Source organism: Saccostrea cucullata, unplaced genomic scaffold (assembly GCF_032062105.1).
Source record: "Saccostrea cucullata isolate Sc308-1 unplaced genomic scaffold, CSIRO_AGI_Scuc_v1 ctg1630, whole genome shotgun sequence".
In the NCBI taxonomy this organism is placed as follows: Eukaryota; Metazoa; Mollusca; class Bivalvia; order Ostreida; family Ostreidae; genus Saccostrea; species Saccostrea cuccullata.
In genome coordinates, this window is record NW_026922524.1 from 1 (window position 1) to 22,459 (window position 22,459).

At 33.2% G+C, this 22,459-nt stretch overlaps 1 protein-coding gene across 1 annotated transcript in view; it reads left to right on the forward strand.

The window, feature by feature from the left end:
* Positions 1-2,835: 2,835 nt before the first annotated feature.
* The window catches only part of LOC134261906 (uncharacterized), a 53,663-nt gene continuing 34,039 nt past the window's right edge, over positions 2,836-22,459 (forward strand). Inside the window, exons 1-3 of the mRNA XM_062744293.1 lie at positions 2,836-2,883; positions 20,691-21,161; positions 21,493-21,723. Coding sequence (XP_062600277.1) covers positions 20,792-21,161; positions 21,493-21,723 — 601 coding nt within the window. The 5' untranslated portion in view covers positions 2,836-2,883; positions 20,691-20,791. The remainder of the gene's footprint in view (positions 2,884-20,690; positions 21,162-21,492; positions 21,724-22,459) is intronic.

A 22,459-nucleotide genomic window follows, 5' to 3' on the forward strand; every position in this document is an offset into this window, starting at 1 on the left:
GACAACAGAACTCAAAAGCAAATAAACAATAGTTCGCAGGAGAAATTTGACATCAATACGCAAGATCAAGGAGGGAAAGACAGGAAAATGGACTCTATTTCCAACACTATACAGCAGCTGCCAGTTACTTATCCTGAGGATGAAGGAACCACAGAAACTGCTTTTGCAAAACTCATAAAATTACATGTTTTTGCAGGTATATCTTTAAAAAATATGTCAAATTGGAATTCAACTACTAGACAACTTCTTTTATACAATACCGACCAGACCCAACCTGAAACAAAGCAGTCCCGGGGACTACTTTCTGAGACTGCTTAAGCAGTCCCACAGCAGTCCCAGAGCAGTCCCACAGCGGTCCCAGAGCAGTCCCACAGCGGTCCCACAGCAGTCCCAGAGCGGTCCCAGCAGTCCCAGCGGTCCCAGAGAGCAGTCCCAGCAGTTCCAGAAAGCAGTCCCAGCAGTCCCAGTGGGCGGGGTTTATTAGTTTAATAGGCGGAGCTAACTCAGAAATGAGATTTGCAATAAACAATGGAACTATAAAAGGCAGTAGAAATTGATTCTGGGTAGTATGCCAGGACTCCTTACATGTATGCGTAGGTCATTTATTAACAGGACGCGCATAGAAAAAAATTGAATGATTATTTATTGAAGGAAGAAAGGTTTCACACGTACATGTATGAATTAAACTGAACATGAACATTTAATCACAATTATGAAATTATGAATGATAATTCAATTTCTTTATTTTCTGTGATTTATACTGTGTCCCATTTATTTTTAATACAGGAAATTAAATGTGAATTAATTATTTTCCACCAGTAAGAATTAGATTTAAATAGATCTCATCATTATATGGCCAATTTCCATACTAGCGGGATTTTAGAAAATTCTTTTACTGACTTGTCAATTTAATTATTGTTAATATCTCTATCTCTTTAATACTCAGTTTTAAGCGTATAATTTGTAAATGTTAGAATGAACATATCTAATTCACCAGAATGGAACCATCAGATTATGTTCAAAATTAATTAATCCTGAAAGAAATTCAAACACATTTTAGTAATCAATTTTATTTTTGCATTATATACCGGTAGATAGAAATTAGGGTCATTGTTGACCAGCATGTTCAATGATGTGAAACGCTGATACGTATACCAAAATAGCATGCACTGATTTTCTGCCCTAAGGCGATTGAAACCGCGGGTGTTGATACCATGTAATAAACATTAATCGGCCAGGTACATGTAAACACAAGCAAAAGAAAAAAAGAAATAAATCACAATTCCCGGTATTTTCAACTCTATATTTATAAAATAAATGTTCTCTTTTGGTAACTTGTTTATAAATTAAAAACCTAACGGTAATTCATTAATAAATTCCCTGATGATTATTCAAATTGTTTGAGTTATAGAAGATTGGTAGCATAATTTTATTTCATGGTCATTTAATAAACTGTTAGGCTTTATTTAGGGTTGCATGGATACCTTTCTCGACTGGTGCTCGTAAAACATGGAGCTTTTCAATTAAAAATCTTAAATATAACTGTATAATGATTATTTTCAAATGGTGTCAATGCAAATTTTGAGTGCACATTATTTTACAATAAATAATAAAATAAACCTACATGTAGATATTTTTTTCTCATAAACCTGTAATTTATTTTTCGGGAATAAAATCTACTTCCTTACTTAATAACTTTATTAAAAAATATTTGTGTAAATGTACAGTCTCTGAAAATATTAATTAACTATAATTATCTCTTCTAATGGAAAGATTGTAAGAAATCTTGCTTTTTTAATAGTTTAGCTCCTCTCTGCTGCTAGTAAACAAAACAAGTGGGAGCCTGCAAATTCAGAATACACAAGGGGGCGGAGCTATCATGTCACTCAGAACTTCTTAACACATGAGTCGAACAAAGCAGTCCCAAAAAGCAGTCCCAAGGACAGCTGGGACTGCTGGGACTGCTGGGTCTGCTTTTTAGAGCAGTCCTAGGGCAGTCCCATAGCGGTCCGAGAGCAGTCCCACAGCAGTCCCAGAGGAGTTCCTCAGCAGTCCCGGGGACTGCTTTCTGGCACTGCTTTAGTGTCAGGTTGGGTCTGGTCGGTACTGTATTATGTGTCACCCCGTTCTTGATAAATATATATTTACATTTGCAAATTTTTCCCGTTATAAAACACTATTTGAACAAGGCGTTTTTACATCTGCGTAAAACAAGTTGTTCGTCATGTGACAATAAATTGATTATTTAGTCATAATCGATCTATGTAGTTTGAAAGCTGCGTCATAAGCGATTGACGTTATAAACACGTTAAATGTATACCGTTTAGTTTTGAAAAAAAAAAACGTTAATGGTTTCAAACTTTAGTTCAGTACGTTACTATTTTTAATAAATAAGTCACAAATGTAAATATAAGTAATAAAGTATCAATTTGAGTTTCATTGGGATGTAAAACGGGTTGCACATCATCAGATCAAGATTTGATCTCGCCAAATAATCTTCTGGCTGACAGCTCATGATAATCGTTTGTTTCATAACAGTTTAAGTTTCTATTATTTCTTCCTTAAACCCAACCCCTCACCCTCTCGGAAATTTCTGGATTTCTAGACAGAACTGTTATATTTACTTAATAAATCTTTGATCATAGCATAGACTTCAACTCCCACTCTCACCATACAAAAAGTCGGTGATCAGTTCTCTTAATTTGCTTGTTTAACAAATAATTAGGAGGATGAATTGGGTTTTTATCAGCATTAATCTTAAGAGTACAATAAAACTATTTTAATGTCGACTTGACACATTTCTAGCGATTCAGGTATTATATTTTTTTTCTTTCGTAGAAATCTACGTGGGAAAATATGATGCTTGGAGGACAGAGATATCAGGTGAACAAATATTATTTACATCTGATTATTTTAGATCAAAACGAGTTCTTTGATATATTTTTTTCATTAACAGTAAACATAGTTCATTTCATAGATAGAATTTATTATTTTATAGATTTTTATTTTTTCCCAATAGTTTGCATTATTTTCACAGTATTAATAGATGAATTCTTTTTAATAAACACATCTTTACTCGCTGTTAGGGGGTTCTTAATCCAGAAGGGCTGAAAGTCATTTTTTTTGTGTTTGGTATAAAATATCTAGAAATATCGCGAACGCCCCAGTCTCTATCGTGTTTATCCTGTTCCCGTTCCAACATTAGCATATGTTACTTTACAGGCAGAAAATTGTTGGAAAAAAACAACATCATCTACGCATTTATCACAAGTTTCACTAAAACATAGCTCAAAATCTATCTCAACTAAAGGTGATATGTTCCTTACTGTTCAACACAATTAAGTAGAATTCAGTATTTGTCCCCCGCTTCCTTTGAAAGTCTGGGATATCAATGTTAATTTGCCCCATTTAAAAAATATTTTCATTAAAAGTCGTCTGGTACTTTTTTTTAGCACAGGAGCATGAGGAGACTTATTACGTATAGTACAGGTTATCGACGGACTTAATATTCTTTTACATTTCTTAGAACTGTCAAATAAATGCTAAATTAGGGATATCTTAGGATACGTCTTAAGTACTTATGGTGTATGACGAAAGCATCTAAGGCATATCCTAAGTTAAGATGTGGTGAATTCCATCTTCGGCATTTTGTTTTCTTTTTTTATATTACCACTACAAAAAGTTCCTATTTCAAATATCCAATATATTTATGGGAGAATGTAGAAGGGGAATGTCCCTAGAAGTAAATTTCCCTCCTGAGTTCTTAAAAACATATACATTAGTTAATAACCCTCCCTGTTTTCTAAAATTATTTTTTTTTTAAAAATAAGATTTGACGACTCAGATTATTGCCGTTTTTAAATAATTCTTACTTACCAAAAACATTTCTGAGTCAGTATTTTCTTTTCTGGGTGTGCCCCCTCCCCCTTTTTCTTTAGAAAAATACTTGGATTGAGGATTGATATGTTTATTTTTTTATTTAAATTTAATTCATTCTGCATATTCATCGATTCATCCATTTCTCATTTTAGTACTTTATTTCGTTTATTTTGTGTAATAAACTGTTATATAACAGAGCTACTTGTGTACAATCTATTTTACAAAATTGAAACAGAAGAGCGGAACTACATAAGCTTCAGAAAAGCTACATTTGTACACAGGCAACTTAGCCACATATGAACCACATACGAGTATGAGTATCATATGATTCTCATATGATTGGTTTCATATGAGAATCATAGAAAAAGGTCATCATATGTGAATCATATGAAGCAAATCATATGATTTTCATATGATCCACATATCTGAATCATATGAAAATAACTTCATATGATTTGCATATGAATGGTTTATGTGTATATAAAGCCATTTACATATGACAATCATATGAAACGGGTATCATATGTAAATCATATGAAACATTAATATGTTTTTACTTTCAATATTTTTCACATTCTTGTACACATATAAAATTAAGATATTTCTGCTTTAGATGAAAATTCAATACATTACAATGATCTATCTTCATTGGTTGAATATTTTAAAATATTTTATAATAATGCTTACAAAACTTTTTTGATAGATTATTTCATAAAGAGAAATACCTTTTTTTCACAGTGTACATTCTAAACAAAAAAAAATATACAAACAAGTCAGTAGCATTTGTCGATACATGTATTTGACATATTATAAAATGAGAACAAATTGTAAGATTTCAGCAAAATGATTAATAAGTAGTTAGACATGTATACATGTACAAATGAATAACATAATTAGGTCATGTACGTGTATAAAAATACCATATGACATGAAAATGTCCACAACAAATTGAAATATCGATCAGCAAAAACATTTGTCATGTATTCTTTTTAATTGTATTGTAAATTTATGAAAAATCAAGTTATTTGATATTTTAGCATACGAACCATTTAGCTGCTTTTTTATATTGATCCATTTATGCCCTGCTCAAATATTTGTATTGTTTGTAAATTTTTTCGACATAAATCAATGCTCATTATCCTCACTTTTTTCTTCAGAAATATTCGACTTTTAGATAGGATGGGTTCAGACGCCATTAAAAAAAAACACACGATGCATTTACTTTTCCGTAATTTAAACACAAGATTTCGAATAGAAACCTGATCCGTTCACATTCAAAAATAAATTTTTAAAATAAATATAGCTAGAGTCATTTAATATAAACGTACCCATTCTCGACTAAATAAGTCTAAAAACAAATTTCAATCAATATGTCTTTCATTACAAAATATCAATCTAATTAATATGTTGAAGATGACATTACCGACAACATACTTTTAGAACAATAAAACTTTTCCGTCATAGAGCGGGTGATTGTCCTCGCCAAATACACTTTTTTCTCTCTTTTATAAATCTATGATAAAGAGATTTTAATGCAACTTTTGTAATATTTCACCTCTTTTCACATTATGATCAGATGCATCAGAACTTAAAACTAAGAATCAGAAACAGAATCTATGAAAATAGAAGTTTAATTAAAATTTGGCATTATATACCCATAGATAGAGGTCAGTGGATCAAGATTGTTTTCAAATATATATGTACACTAAACTTTAAGAATATTAAAGTAACCATATCAAAAAAACTTTGCCCCCCCCCCTTCCCCAAGAAACAAAAATCTTAACAGTCAATCTACGATAAAAGTATATAGATATGGAAGTTAATTGATTTTCAAGGATATGCTTTGATTTCTATGAAAAAAAGATCAATGCATTTCTTCGAGAAATGTGGTAACCGTTTGTTTTCATTTTATTACATGAAAACATTTTTAATATTCCATGCAATCTCTTCTTGACGCTTATTTGGCTGAATTGAAGAGCAAGGTACAGTTCTAGCAAAAATCTGCCCTACACAGGAAATCAACCAAATTACTATATAAAGTATTAGAATAAGTCTATTTTATGAATCAAGTATTTTTTTTCTGATATCTTTAAAAGAACCTGAAATATACTCCTTCGTACACTGTATATGCACTCTGCTATCTTAATTGACGTCGCTCATTTTACGACGTAATTAACTCAGTAACTTTATGAAAAACTACAGAACAAGCGCTGATTTTTGTTTTATTTACATTGAGATATATACTTCTCCTATATTAAAAAAATATTTATTTCTAAAATACCGGTATTTTATCAAGAGAAATTAACACTTTTCTAGTTAATGGAAATCACACGATAAGTTCTGATATTATAAACTTGCATACATTGTATGTATAATGTACACTGAACTGGAACAGCATCGTTACGCCATTTTATCGTCACGTCAGTCTCAGATTATTTTCTTACACTTAAACGATCGTGATTTTTTTTTGTTTTATAATTCGTCTTTTTTATGTTTTCAATTAAATTGAATTTTGAACTCTCTTTCTTTAAAGAACCTTTAAAAATGAAATGTGCGTTGTTGCCATAAGATATGGAAAATTACATGAAGTATCATACACTGTTTGACTAGTATCATGCAGTGCCGACTTTTGCACCGCTAGTCAACGCCACAGGCACTTGTTTTGGAAATAAATTTTAACCCATAATATAATAATATTTTTAGCCCTCTGAGTTAAATATATTTCCGAAACAAGTGCCTTTGGTCAATGATAACTGTTCATCCAGTGCCTTTGTCTTAATTTACTCCGTTGAATAATTTACGTGGGAAACCAACCAGTGATAAAAAAAATTCTTGCATTATTATTGTTATTGTACGTTCTGTGGTTGACAGTTAAATCTCAGCGCTACACTACACAAACTTGTAGGTATGTTTGACCATTGGCGTGTACCAACTTCGTATGGCCCGATCATATGCACACGAACACACGGACATCGACGGTAAATACGAGATTTTAGTGAGTGATGATATCCAGGGAATACTTTCTGCTAAAATCCAGAGTAGACATATATCGGCTAAAAATTATAAGTGCTGGATAAGTTATAATGATGGTGTTATTGACGGTTGGTTTTGTAAGTGTAAGGCGGGAAGCAGAGTGGTTGGGATGTGTGGCCACATCACCAGTGTCGTGTGGTTTCTAGCGTACGCGAGACATGACGTCGATTCTTTGAAAGGTGTCAGGAATTGGAGCAGCTCTGTTTATGATGCATCAGATCTACCAGAAATCATCGATGAATCCAACAGTGATGAGGGCAGTGAAGTTGAGGAGTGAACGAACAATCATTTTAAATATTATAATTTTTAAATTCTGTAAATTGTATCTAGTACGACGATGTTAATGTACTTGAAAGTTTAAAAGGTGTTGAACAATTTCTTATTTATTTTAACTGATAATTTTCACTATAATGTAATGTTAACTACTCGTATAAAATAAAAAGATGATAATTCAACAAAAGATTGATTGATTGATTCTATATTGTTTAACGTCCCTCTTGAGAATTTTTCACTCATATGGAGACGTCACCGATGCCGGTGTAACGTTGAATATTGACCCGAGTTGAAAATTGACCCAGGGGTCATTTTTCAACGTTGAATATTGAACCGGGGTCTTTTTTCAACGTTGAATATTGAGACTAAAAGTCGTTGAATTTATACCCGGGGTCATTTTTCAACAGCTTGATAATTTTTTTTCTTACACCTGATGACGTCAACAAGTTGAAAATTGACCCTGTTGAATATTGACCCCACCTCAAAGTTTGAACATTTTTTTAGCTGGGAAGTTGTTTTACGGGATTTATCAGTATCACTTTATTTATATTTCGGTTTTAATTTTTTCCCCTTTTCAAGAATAATAGAAATAAACATACAGTATCACCCCGTGTATATATGTACATTTTGATCAGTGCACGATTTCAGTTATCTTCGCAGGGGCGTAGCAACAGGGGGAGGAGGGGGGCCTGCCCCTCTCCCACTTTTTTTCTCAACCTTACCTATACTATAGCAAATGTTAATTTAAAACCTGGTTGCCCCCCCCCCCCCCGGCTTTAGTGATTTGTCGAAAATGAAGTATTAGAATTGGTACTGAAAGTAGTTGACACTGAAAAAAGTTAGTCTCTACCCCCCCCCCCCCCCTACGAAATAGGATTTCGACTTTGGGCACCTTTCAACTCCCCCCCCCCCCCCCCCCCCTTTTTTTTCGTTTGAACAATTTGTTTATTAAATCGTTTGTACAATTTATTAAATCGTTCATACGATTTATCAAAATAGTTTGTACTTTTTTTATAAATCGTTTGAACAATTTAGGAAACCGTTTTTACGATTTAAGAAAACGTTTGTACGATTTAAAAAATTGTTTGTACGATTTAAAAAATTTTTTGTACGATTTAATAAATTGTACAAACGATTTAACAAACAAATTGTACAAAGGATTTATTAAATTGTACAAAAGATTTACTTAATCGTACAAACGACTTATTTAATCGTACAAACGACTTATTAAATCGTACAAACGATTTATTAATTGTACAAACGATTTATTAAATTGTACAAACGATTTATTAAATTGTACAAACGATTTATTTAATCGTACAAACGTTTTTTTAAATCGTTCAAACGATTTAAAAAAAATTCTACATTGTTAAAATGGCACGAAAACCATCATTTCTATTCGAAAAAATACGATTCCTATTCGATAAACTTCTCATCTTATTACATAATCTATCTATGATCTCCTATGCGATTTTTTTTAATGTTTTTTTTAATTCTTTTTCAATAATTGAAATGATTGCATTCTGGGAAATATGACAAATTAAACTAGAATTGGTTGTAAACTCGATTAAATAGGAATGTAACGTTTAACATTATTATCGAATTTAAATCATTTTATCACATAGATTGACAAAACAAAATTTGAAAATAATGGGAATAAGGCACACGTTTTCTCTCTTCAAGACTTAGAGACTAGAGATCAGCATAAATTAAGCTGTTGCTATTTAATATTAAATAAATGTGTTTCGTTTTATACATTGATGGAGTAATTATAGAGGATTTAGTTATTCAGAATACTAATTTATTTAATTGATTATGTCTTGTATCAATTTTTGACAAAGATATCCAATATGTTTTTATATAAAGTTCATTTTGATCATAATTCAAGACTTTAAGGCATTGTTACGTCTCATCAATTACGGAACATTAAAAAATATTAATACAAGTTGTAGATTTTTTTTTCAGAAGCATCAAGTCATACTCTGTATAATCTTTAATTGAGAAATCAATACTATTTCTGTTTTACAAAAAAATATCTCCAGGCATGGAGGGGGGGGGGTGTCACTCACTTTAATAAAATTTTCTAAAAGGACTCCTGCAATATAGTAAACTATATGATCACAAGAAAAAAACATGAAGTGAATATGCATTTCAGATTCTATAAATAGTAACTCAAGTCTTTATGCTGTTATATACTTAATCATGTGATCAAATTTGAGCCAATCAAAGAGCTTAGAATAAAAGGTGATATCACCTTTTCGTGCTAAATAAGTGCTATCACCTATTTGAATAAGTGGTATCACCTATTCGAAAAGGTGATATTACCCATTCGAGTTTCTTACAACAGTCATTAATGAATGCTCCCTTTAACATATATTATACTACACTGGAACCAAGAAAATTCGGACTACCCAGCTTTCATGAATTTTCTACGATTTGCTTGTTGTATACATATGGAATGCCATATACGACAGCCAACTGCTTACTGCCAACTGCTGACTGCTTACTGCCAACTGTCAGCTGCTTACTGCTAACTGCCAAACATATTTGAATAAATTGTATGTTTATATTGATATTTATGTGAATTTTCGAAAAAAAAAAAAAAAACAGGCGCGGATTCTAGAACATTTTTTACAAGAGGGTCACTCATGTTAAAAAAAATCTAACCCAGAAATTTCTTGACAAAAAAAAAACTTAAAGTCCTTTCCTTAATGTGAAAATTTATTTCGGCCGGGGAGAGGGGGTTCTCATGCGTCATACCTTCATGTTTATGACATTTTTTATACCAACTTAACACGAAACCGCGTTTTCGGGGGGAGGGGGTGGGGGTGGGGGTGGGTTCTAAGGTCCCTCTTAGTTGATTTATTTTATACATTGAATAACTTTTAGTTGGTTTAGTTTGTGCATTAAATAACTTTACAAATTTCAGAGGGGTGTTCCGGACCTCTCTCTCTAGATCTATGCATGTATATCTTATTTGTAAAAACAAAGAGATATAAATTTTTGATCGGCGTTTTCTATGTGGAGGGTCCAAGATTAGTTTTAGTTCGTTTAGTCTATACATTAGCCCATGACTGTACAAATTTTAAATGCCCCCCCCCCCCCCACCCCACCCCCAAGATATTTGCAAGTGAAATTATAACACACAGAGATATACATCTTTAATTTGAGGACATTTTTAGCTACAAAATATAATGGAAAATATAAATTTATTTTCAAAACATCTTTATCTGCGAAACGACAATTTTTTTCATTTTAATTTTCTCTCCTCAAAGGTTTTGTTGTCTCTGGGGGAGGGGGATGGGGGTGGGGATGTTTCTTCTTTTAAGATTAAAAGCAGAAAATAGTCATTTTATTACCTATTTCAAATAAGAAAATAAAAAAAACAATGTACTTTATCAATGGCATACACTGTATATTGAATATAACATAAATTAAAACATATTGGTCATGTAGTCAATTTAATATTCTACCAGGGTGACCTCTTGGGAAAAAATGTCCTGGATCCGCGACATTTTTTTTTTTTTTGAAAATTCATATAAATATCAATATAAATATAAAATTTATTCAAATACATGTGGAAGTTGGCAGTTGGCAGTAAGCAGTCAGCAGTTGGCTGTCGTATATGGCATTCCATAGTATACATGATATATAAGTGAAATAAATTAATTTTTTAGCCAAAAAAAAAAAGAAAAGAAAAAGCTGTTCAATGGGAAAAGGTGATATCACCCAATCGAATAGGCGATATCACCAATTAGAATAAGTGAAATCACTTTTTCGAATTGTTGATATCACAAATTCAAATCAAATAGGTGATATCATCTATTGGAACAGGTGATATCACTTATTCAAATAGGGGATATTACTTTTTGCAGTAAATACCAAAACGGGGCCTCATACCTATGAATTAAATCACAGTAGTGAAAACCCAATCATAAATATGTGTTTTTATGCTGTTGAATTTTGAACCGGTTTCCTGATCAAAATTCAACGACCCGGCTCAGTTTTCAACGGATTAGGGTCTAAATTCAACACCTTTGGTCTCAGTATTCAACGTTGAAAAATGACCCTCGGGTCAATTTTCAACGCGGGTCAAAATTCAACGTTACACCGGTGAAGGGCTTCAAATTTAGACCTATACTCGGCACTCAGGGCCATTGAGCAGTGAAGGTTCTTTATCGTGCCAACGCCTACCGTGACACGGGACCTACGTTTTTAAGGTCATATCCGAAAGACCCGTGATTTTCTCTTCTAGTGCCGAGCGCTTGGCGAAGGAACAATCACTACCTTTGTTTACGTCTTAGGTATGACGCGGCGCCGCGATCGAGAATCGAACCCGGGCCTCCCGATCACGAAGCGAACGCTCTACCACTAGGCTACCGTGACCGGTTCAACAAAAGAAAAATGAATTTAGACGTCAAGCTCTCTTAAATCATTTTCGTCATATTTTGGGAAATCTGGCGAGCACTGCTCGGCGTCAACCTTTACCCAAAGAACTGACTTCTTGTCTAAACCCTCTTCCTCCACACGTTTCTGCAGTGCGTTTTCTTTCCGGGATAGATGCAGCATTTGTGCAGCAATTGACTCGTCATCGGATGTCGTAGTGCACAAAGGAGGCCGATATCTGTTAGAAATGGCTGACACAATTCTTACGTAATCCCCGATGCATGGTATCTGAGTGTTGGGAATTGTCTTCTCCTGGTACTTCCATTGTTTCGGTCGAGCGTTTGCAGCCTCCACAACCAATCTGACCTAAAATGAAAAACATAAATGAATAATCACTCAAAAAATGCTATTTGTGTATGGTTAGTTAAAATTGAAAAAGGGGGAGGTGAGGGGTCGTACAATTAAAGAATATCATTGAGGGAACTGCTTTATGAATATTCATGACATGATTTAGAATATCTCGTAAGTTTTTGCTTGATTAAAAGAAATTGCTGGTTGTTCCGAATAGGTGTAATTGACACACTTTTTTGCAAGGAAATAGGCTTTCTACGATCATTTTCGTGGAAACAGCAAATATATATAGCTTTTCTTTTATAAAGTGAAATATCAGTAGAGATACAGTGGCTGCAACGTTATTGTTGACATCTTACACAAACAATCACGCACGATTCTACACGATTGGTTTGTCAACAATTACGTTGCAGCCACAATATAATAACAATATCTTACATCAATTTCATCTAATAAAATATCAGTTCTGGGTTTTTTTTTGGCAAGTCTTTTTAAGGGAGCTGCAACCATTAAATACATGAATTATATACCTTTGTGACCACTCTAGAAATATTTGAATCATGGGTTGTCAGTTGTTTTTCTCCAATCTGCATGAAGGACGGCATTTCCATTTGGATACCGAGATCACCCAACACATCTCCAACATCCCTGAATCCCCTGTCCACAACAAACACGTCGTCCTCTTTTAACCAGGATTTCATTTCTTCAGTGTTGTGTAGGATCATATGTCTCAGAATGCTAGCATCATTGTTTTTGGCATCAGGTAAGTAGGGTCCAAGAACGGAGACTATGTAACCCGTGGTAGTTACAACCATTATGGGTTTAACGAGGGGTCTGTGTTTGTAGATGCTATAAGACCTTCTGGCAAATGCGAAGTTAGAACTTTTTTGAATGTACACATAAGTTCCATCTAGCACTAGAATTGCCGGATCTGTGGTAGCACTGCCATTGAAAAGATCCCTAGCTAGTTGGCGCGTATGATTCTCAATCACTGCCTCCCGCGTGATGTGTTGAAAACCGAGATTTTGGGGTACAAAATCTGTCATCAGCGCTTTTCTCCCTGATTTAACAGCTCGTCTTATCTGTATAGAAATAATTTTGAAAATGTCTAGTAAACCTTTTCGCAAAATATTTTACAGATTTGTAATATATACTAGTATATTTTATAATATACATGTATTTCATTATCTATAAATAATTATAGATCATGATCATTGCATAAAACGATATAAAATAATATACAAACCTGATGTTTTGTCATGTTGAATAAAACGCTCAGCATTTTGTTTGACATCGCTGTACGCAGTTTCACCAGCATGATAGCAATACATGTCTTCTTACTTCTAACTTTCGTTGAGTTGATACTGGTCACCGTTGACACAACATCTTGAAATTCCCCACGAGTAAGTCCAGTAAGAATCTTGTAGTCATCGTCATCCGTGCTGTCCTCATCATCAAAATCTAGCCTGGAATAGCGGGAAGCTATTTCCCGTAAGTCCTGAATAATGTTATACACTGAGGTCCTATTCAGCAACACACCCTCACTGGTCTTAATTTTTTCTATATCTTTTTCCGAAAGCTTACCGTCTATCATGTGACTTGCACAGCACCTTGCCCCTGAAGGAATTATTATTTCTCCTACGATTAGTACATGTAAACGAGCATGATTTGAAATAGAAATCAGTTTTGGTCCCGGCTTTTTACACACAAAACAGTAGCCATGACTTTTGGTGGAAGATAAGAATGGCAGTGCAACAGATGGAGGACTTGACATGACTGTTAATTTAGTGCGCTTTGGTGATGTAAAAGATGGATCGTTAGCTTCATCTTTATCAGGAATTGTGCGCCGTGACACCTCCCTTTTTCTAGATATGTTACGGCATTTGTGACGGCACTTATTGCACAAAATGTCTGATACAGTTGCGTCAACTGCAAAGTGTTTTGACAGGATGTTTATTTGTCCAGACTGTACGGGACGGCGCTCATGTGAAAGAGGTCTCCCTCCGCACAATACGCAAGTACATGTAAAATACCTCATGTCCATCCTAAAAAGAAAATATATTCATGATCATGTATTTGAAAAAAAAATAAATATATCATTAATATATTAATAAAATATAACCGGTTATTTAAAAAAAAACGGATTGTGGGACTCGAACACGCACTCTCATACAGTTAGATAGTACGCGTCGACTATAATCGATCACGGCCAATCGGCCCCATACAATTACGTTTATAAGAAAGTGTACAGTATTAAGTTTTCCGGAAAAAGAAACTTAAAAAAATACAAATTAAGACAAAACACAAAAGTTCTTTTCATAAAATATTTTTAAAGAGCATTATGCTGTGCAAGGATTAAACATAACGCAATGCGCCAAAGCCCTTAGTCATTCTAACATTAGCCATTAGCCAATAAAGCTTGCAGACGATGTTGACATTTGACAAGCCCTGTATATATTTTACGAACACATACATTTCTTGATGTAATGATTTAAATAGGCTAATAACCTACATTTCTATGATTCCGTTCTTATATTTCTCTCCCCCCCCCCTTGATCCTTTGCTTAGTTATTCGGCGTATGATGACATGTATACGAGATACCAAACTGAACATACAGACTTTACATAATTATAATAAAAAAAACATCGTCGGAATAAATTAGCTTATCACATTAATGCATGATCATGCAAACAGTAGTTCACATATAAAAATTTTTAAAACAATTTTTTTCCCTCACCTGTCAGGTCATGATGTTTGTAAACCCAGAATCTTGGTACAGGTATTGTTTACACTCACCCATAGAAATGAAAATGACGTCACAAAAACGGCGAGATGAAAATATTCCGGATAATTTATGAATATAAAAAAAGGAAAAAGAATTACAAAATTACTGTTAGAAGCTTTATTGAACACTTAAATGATTTTTTGCTTTCAAATAAGTTGACCGGTCGCGGTAGCCTAGTGGTAGAGCGTTCGCTTCGTGATCGGGAGGCCCGGGTTCGATTCTCGATCGCGGCGCCGCGTCATACCTAAGACGTAAACAAATGTAGTGACTGTTTCTTCGCCAAGCGCTCGGCACTAGAAGCGAAAGTCACGGGTCTTTCGGATATGACCTTAAAACGTAGGTCCCGTGTCACGGTAGGAGCTGGCACGATAAAGAACCCTCACTGCTCAATGGCCCTGAGTGCATAGTATAGGTCAAAATTTGAAGCCCTTCACCGGCATACGGTGACGTCTCCATATGAGTGAAATATTCTCAAGAGAGACGTTAAACAATATACAATCAATCAATCAATCAAATAAGTTGAATACATCGTATTGACATTATAACTCTAAATAAATAACATACACTATCAGCATGGCAACCGTTACGATTAAAAACTGATCAAATTATTTTTTAAGATTAAACTATGTCCACAGCCCTCGCCCACGATGAAATTAAGGTTTCGTCAAAGGCCATCATGTCCAAAATTTTATTTTTACAATAGCCTCAAAAGTATGTAAGGTATAAAGTTAAAACTTAACAGTTTACAGATTATTTATTGGTTAACAGATAGAAAGTATCAGTTGATAAAAATAATACTTGGAATAATATTAATTGAGAAAAATTCTTCTTAAAAATGCATATAATTTAAAAAAAAATACACCTAATTAATTCTATGCTTTTAGTGAAAACCATAATTGCAGAAACAAAATATGTTTATCGACAGAATAAAGCAGGTGCATTTTTTAAAAGTATGCATATTTTCTGATACAATTTTTCTCAAAAAATATCTTTATAAAAATAGTTGTTATCATATAATACTTTCTATGTATTAATCAGTGATATGTTTACAAAATGTAATTTTTTTGACTTCATTCCACACATAATTTTGGAGCAATTGTAAAAATAATTTTTTAGACATGTTGACCTTTGACGAAACCTTAAGACTGAATATAAACTTTCATCTGATATTCATTCTGTCAAAATTTAATCGTGGGCGATCACTGTGGAGGCATTGAATTTTGACTTTTTCTGGTGCTAAAATGTGCAAACAATGGCAAAAATAGCCAAGTACAACATCTGTTTGATAGTGCGTAGTGCGCATGCGCACTGGTTTTCTTGTTTTGTGATATGATTTGGTGTCTTTGAGGGTTACTTCAATAAAAAACATGAAAGAGAGATTTAAATACTCATATTTAATTTTGGGGAAATAATCGTGCGAACTTTTCACTTAAAGAGTACTTTGTTCTTAGAAAATGAACGAAGTGGCATTAAGATTTGAAGTTGAATGCGTTTTAATCATTATTTTCAAATCAAAACTTTGAATGGATATAAGTATACCGCTAAATATTTACAAATCATGTGTTTATGTAATGTCTGAGAGTTGAAACCGATCTTTATTTTTTTTTTTAATTTTACAATAGTACGTGTAAATTGGTTAAAATTAAAATTTTTAATTTGGAATGTTTTTGTTGATATGACTGCTATACGTTGATAGGCAAAACGAAAATATATATGGAAGAATGTAGCTTGCCAACTAGTTAAGCCGACCCCATCCCCAACCATAAAGTAGGGTTTTTGTGTTGGAATCTTTTAGTGTAATGGACAACAATGTAACACCCTCCAGTTTCCTCCTTATGCTGGAGCCATCCTTTGATCCAGAATGAAAAAAAATGGAACTAAATATATATAAATTAACGAAATAAAACGTTATTACAATTGTTTCCATTAGAAAGAAAAAAAGATACTTTCCCGATAGGTTTAAAATGTTATTAGGTATAGGGGTATAATTTTTTTTATTAAAAGAAAAATAAGTAATGCAGATGCCTCTGTGTTTGTACTCCCCTTCGTACCTAAGTAACTCACCAAGAGCACTCACTACTTTTTCTATAATTTATATAAATACGTATGTGTCACACTCACCGATTGAGCATAAAACGCTTGAGGTGAGCATATGACACATGGACCTCCTATGGACTGGGCCATTGTTGAAATGTAACAGGAGTATGGGGAAGAAAATATTGTTCAGTACTGCTGTAAACACAAAGTAACGTCAATAAATTATTTTACTAATTGCACTAGACCTAAATGCTATAAGTATACTCGAAAAAAGTATAGCTGTCATGAAAACAAAGATAGCTCTCTGATTATTTTCTACGCAAACCTAAAATAGCTTTGAAAAAGTTGGGTAGGGGCATATTTGTTGTAATTGTCCAGATAAAAAGAAGACCTTGTAGTCAAATTTGATAGCTTACGTTTGATAAAGATTCATATTAAACATTACATGCAATAAATGTTTTATTGAAATAATGTCAACAGTCCATTGCAGTTGATGTTTAGTCGAAAAATGACCATCAGATGCGTGAAAAACGCGTGCTAAAGATGTTTATAGAGGGGATGATGAAACAAAAACATGATAATCTTTAAATATACCAAGAAGAAGTCTCATATTGTTTGAAGTAGTTTTATTATCTGTAAGAAAACGTATATAAAAGTACATTTTTTTGTCTAAATGTGCAGACAGAAACTTCGAATGATCCAAACAAATATAGCTAGTGATCCAAATCAAGTAGATTTTCGATTAACACCTTGCATACAGTGGTATCGGTCGCTAGTGAGCTGCAATTTTTGCAGGAAACGACGATAAAATTTATTAATTTCAGAAGAAGCAGACTATAGCAATTTCTTGTTTACTGCCAATTTTATTTATAAAACCGGTTCTACCCTATAAACTATAAATAGGTAAAGCTAAACAACGTGTCTTGAATTTAAATCATAATAACATTAGTAGGGGTGACATATGTAAAAAAAATATATATATATATATATATATATATATATATATATATATATATATATATATATATATATATATATATATATATATATATATATATATATATATATATTGTAACTATATTGAATACATTATTAATAATTCTAATCACTTTTAATTCCCACAACATTGTTTCATATTCAACTGTTCAACTCATTTACACATTCCTTCTCTGTACATGCTGTACGTACGAAACCCACGTGCATCACCTGTCAATCAAAATCGCGTGAAAGGTGATTTGAAACATTCTTATGATCAGTTCTGAGTTGAAGTCTGAAACACTCAACTGACATCCAGCGAAAGTAATTTTCCCAGTTTCACCGGTTACATATATTTTGTAAATTATCCTTTTGTTTAGCCATAAATAACATGTATCCCGTAGATCTATAATATAAGATTTTAAGAAAAAATTACAATAACCAGCTAGCAGGCACGTAACAACGGGGGGGGGGGGGGGGTTATACTACGGTAAAGTTTTATTATGGAAATGTAGTATTTTAAGCCAAGGAATTGGTGTCGATATAAGAGCTTTTTTCGACTTTAGTCAAAGTTTTAAAAAATTTTCATTGGCTTCTCAACTTTTCCAGGTAGGTAAAAAAAAATTCTCTGGTTGCCCCCCCCCTTTTATAAATACGAAGCTAGGTGCCTTGCTATTTGGTACCGCTTTCTAAAAGAGGGCTAACAGATCCGTTATAAAATCGCTAATTATCTAAATCTTTTTCGCAAACCATTTCCTTCTTTTAAAATTTTTAAACGCAGCGTGTAAGTTGATCATTATTTTCTTGGATTATCAAAATGCGTAGTCGGCGGAAGTTATGCTGGTGTTGAAGAGTTCCAATTTTGAGGGGCGATAACTCACGTGTTCTAAAATGGGGAATAAACGCTGTAAACATTTTCAACATCTTCTCGAGAACCACTGGGTTAATTCTAACCAAACTTGGTACAAAGCATCCTGGGGTTGGGGGGGGGGGGGTGTTAAAATTGTAAAAATGATGGGTTTAGACCCTCAACACTGTGAAATAATAAAAATAAGAAAATAGGGTGTGATCATGGGAAAATCTTCTTTTTGCATGTAAAAACCACTGGACTAGAAAAGCTGAAACTTATGTGAAAGATTCCTGGAGTAGTGTAGATTTTACATTATCCAAATTATGATCCCAGTGGGGGGTAGTACAGGTCACAGTAGGTTAGGTATTACAAAGAGGAAATCTTAAAGAATAGTATGACCAAAGTTAATCAGGTGAGCCGGGTGGCCCATGGACCCTTTTGTTTTGCTTCTCAGGGAATTCTTAGTAGTTGAAAGTGCCCCCCACCCCCACAACTGAAAATGTACGGCTGCCCTCCAATCTTTCAATTTAAATTGCTTCCAACAATAGTACATTACAACAAATATTTGACTAATTTATGCAAACAAATAATTCTTCGTTGTTTTCCTGGTCCAATGGCTTCTTTAAATCACTTAAGAGATGTCTTGGGAGAAGCTCGCGATCGTCTTAAAACAGGGACTAAGAATACATGTATGAAGTAAGAGGTCCACTAAAACAGGACAGATTTAATGGTCTAACTTAAGACTAAGAATTGTCGTAAGTTCGTCGGAAATGATGCCTTAGTCCTAATATAGCTTCATAAGCTTGCATGTAGGTCTTGTGAAAATTTTTGTCCATATCAAACGTGAATATTTACATGTATGGATCCCATGTTTGCATTTAATTTGCATAACAACCTGAGGAAATGTGGTCCAGAGGTAAGGCGCTCGCTTAACATGTGAGAGGTAATGGGTCAAACTTCGGAAGATCCTAGCTTTTTTAAAAATATTATTTTACATTATTTTTTATTTACTAAGTAATTGAAAGTAATCACCTGTGAATTAAAATTAAAAAAAAAGTTATGACGTCTGCTTGTATAAACTCATAAAATCATGATTACACTGTGATAAATATTCTATATATAAAAAAAACCTTCTAAACATATGATAAATAATAAGCAATTAAATCTTTATATCGAAATTGGCATTTTTTAAATATAAAATTTGATTGAATATACATGTAAAAATTTGATAATTCCACAAAAGGGGGGGGGGATGGTCGTACCCCCTCCCCTCCGAACTGGTTATGCTCTTCTTTTATCCCGAAGCGGGGGACGCAAATTTTCTGAACTAGCTTGTTCCAATAAATATTCGTTCAAAAACTATATATAGTTTTTATTTAATATAAATCTTTTTTTTATAAATAAATCAATATAGTACAAATATACCCCCTCCCTGAACATGTAATCATAAAGAAGGAGACTCTAAATCTTAAATTGGACCTGTCATATTATATTTTGGATGATATTTCTGTAAATCATGTGGGTTTGACATGAATTTATCTAAATATAACCTAAATATGTACAAGACTTTAAGAAATATTTTCAGAATAAAGGAAAAGGCAGAAATACCAATATTATTTTTGTGTTCTCTTTTTGATTTACAATGCAACTAAACTTACGACGAGATAATATACATGTAAATGAAGGTATCAAATATACAATCTTAATTTTTCTCATTTTAAAAAAAAAGTTTCCTTTATTTACTTTATGTATATTTGAATTTTCCACATATCTTCCTTCAGTTATTCCAAATCTTCGAATACAAATAGGTAAATTATTCTTGAATAAGTTCTAAACAGTATCAAGCATGGTACTAGTCGTTACATGTGTTTTGATTGTTAAAACACTTCTCAAATAATTTGGTAATCAGATTTAAATCTATATAGAATACGTACCATTTCCCTTTTTGAAACATTGCTATCATACTAGTGAAGAAAGCTGAATTGAGTTACATGAAAAGAAAAAAAAGGTGAAAAATGAATTAAAAAAATCACCTAAATTATGGACGTCCTTAAAACTATAATATGTATCATATTTATTGTCAGTTTTTTCTCAGTATATGTTCACTACACGTTTTATAGATAAGTTCTCTGAACTGACTGGTGACGAGGTGTTGGTGTTATTCTGTTTTCTGTGTTCTGACTCCGGTCCCCCTGATTTCACTGACACAGAGTGGCTGGACATGCTTAATGGGATACGACAGGAAGTGTACTATAAACAGAATCCTGTAACACGTGAGGAAGCACAGCAGACTCTGGACAGACTGAAGTCACGTGATTACCTTTGGGAAGATCAGGACAAGATAACGGAGGACACAAAGGATGAGACAATGTATAGGATAGCATCAAAAAACAGTTATATACCATTCCTTTACAGTAGTTTTGATACAGCCAGCGTGTACCTGAGATCAGGGGGATACAACAGAAAACCTGGAGAGAAGTGTGTCTGTGGTCCTCGCCGGGATCGCTTACTGATACGCCGTCTACAGATGAACATACTGAATCACGTCACCATGGAAGACACAAAGATATATGATGAGATACACCAGATATGTAAGTCAGGGTAAAATAATTGTAAATTGTTATAATTTTCTTCAAGAACTTTCTTTAAATAATTGGATTACATTTCAGAGTTAAAAAGTTATCAGTAGAAACACTTATACATTTATAATAAAGCACTTTCTTTTTTTTAGTTGCTTTGTACTGTAGTAGCTTCATCAATTACAGTTTAATGCTACTAGATAACATATTATAATAGAAGTAACTGATCGAATATGTTTAATAAATCTATAATTTTATTGTATCTTTACCTATACACATGTATATATACATAATGGTACTACAGTGTAAATGTTTGATATAAACGGTATATTTTTTTCTACAGTAAATATCCCAGAAAATATAATTAAGAAGGGTAAAGATGAACGAAAAGATTTTTTAACGGAACTAAGAAGAGAAGGGGAGGCTGTACATTACAGAGGAAGATCACAGGACAGTGTAGATCACGTGACGTGGCTCTGGAGATACCGAAGACCTGATATCGTGAGATCTTGTATAGGTCTATATCCACACAACGACATATACATCATCGACAACAAACCTCACAGAAAACCAAGTAAGAAAGTTCGATTTTTTAGCAAAAATGAAGTTAGTTCTTTAGTTATATGTGTGCTTTCGGAACTATAAATTTATATTAGCTCAGTTCATTATATTAGTTACCCGTGACCTTGTGTAGAAAAATGATTTAGAGGTAGTTTGCCTATTGCCCAATCTGTTCAGTATTCTGAATAAATATTACTTAAATCTACCTGTATGTGTGGACAGAGATCTAAAAATAAAGGGTGTCTTTTTTTCTACTTAAATAAAGGAGAGAATTAGGGTTTTGAGAGATAAGTTCTATCATGACCATTTTTTATCTTTCAAACACTACGACTTACCATTTTTTAACTTTAACTAAACTGCAACGTGTGTGTTGTAAGTGTACGAGTATGTGTGTGTGTGTAGGGGGGGGGGTGTATACATACGTTCCCATGTTTATTATCTATATGATTCCTATCGTTTGAAAAAAAAAAGTATGGGACTGACCCCCCCCCTAGCCTCCCTTGTTTCGACGCCAATGTTAATCTTTTTTTTTTCAATTGAAGCCTTGGTTTTTTTTTGTATTTTGCAAATCTAAATGTCAGTTAAAGTATCAGTCTGTTTCTATCAATTTCGCTTTAAATATTGTAAAATTAAACTTGTTTAAATATTAATCCAAATTAGAATTATTCTTTTTTCTCTTTAACGGGATTTTCATTTGCTTTTATTTTTCTATTGTATTTAAGTGTACATGTATTCCGCATTATTTATTG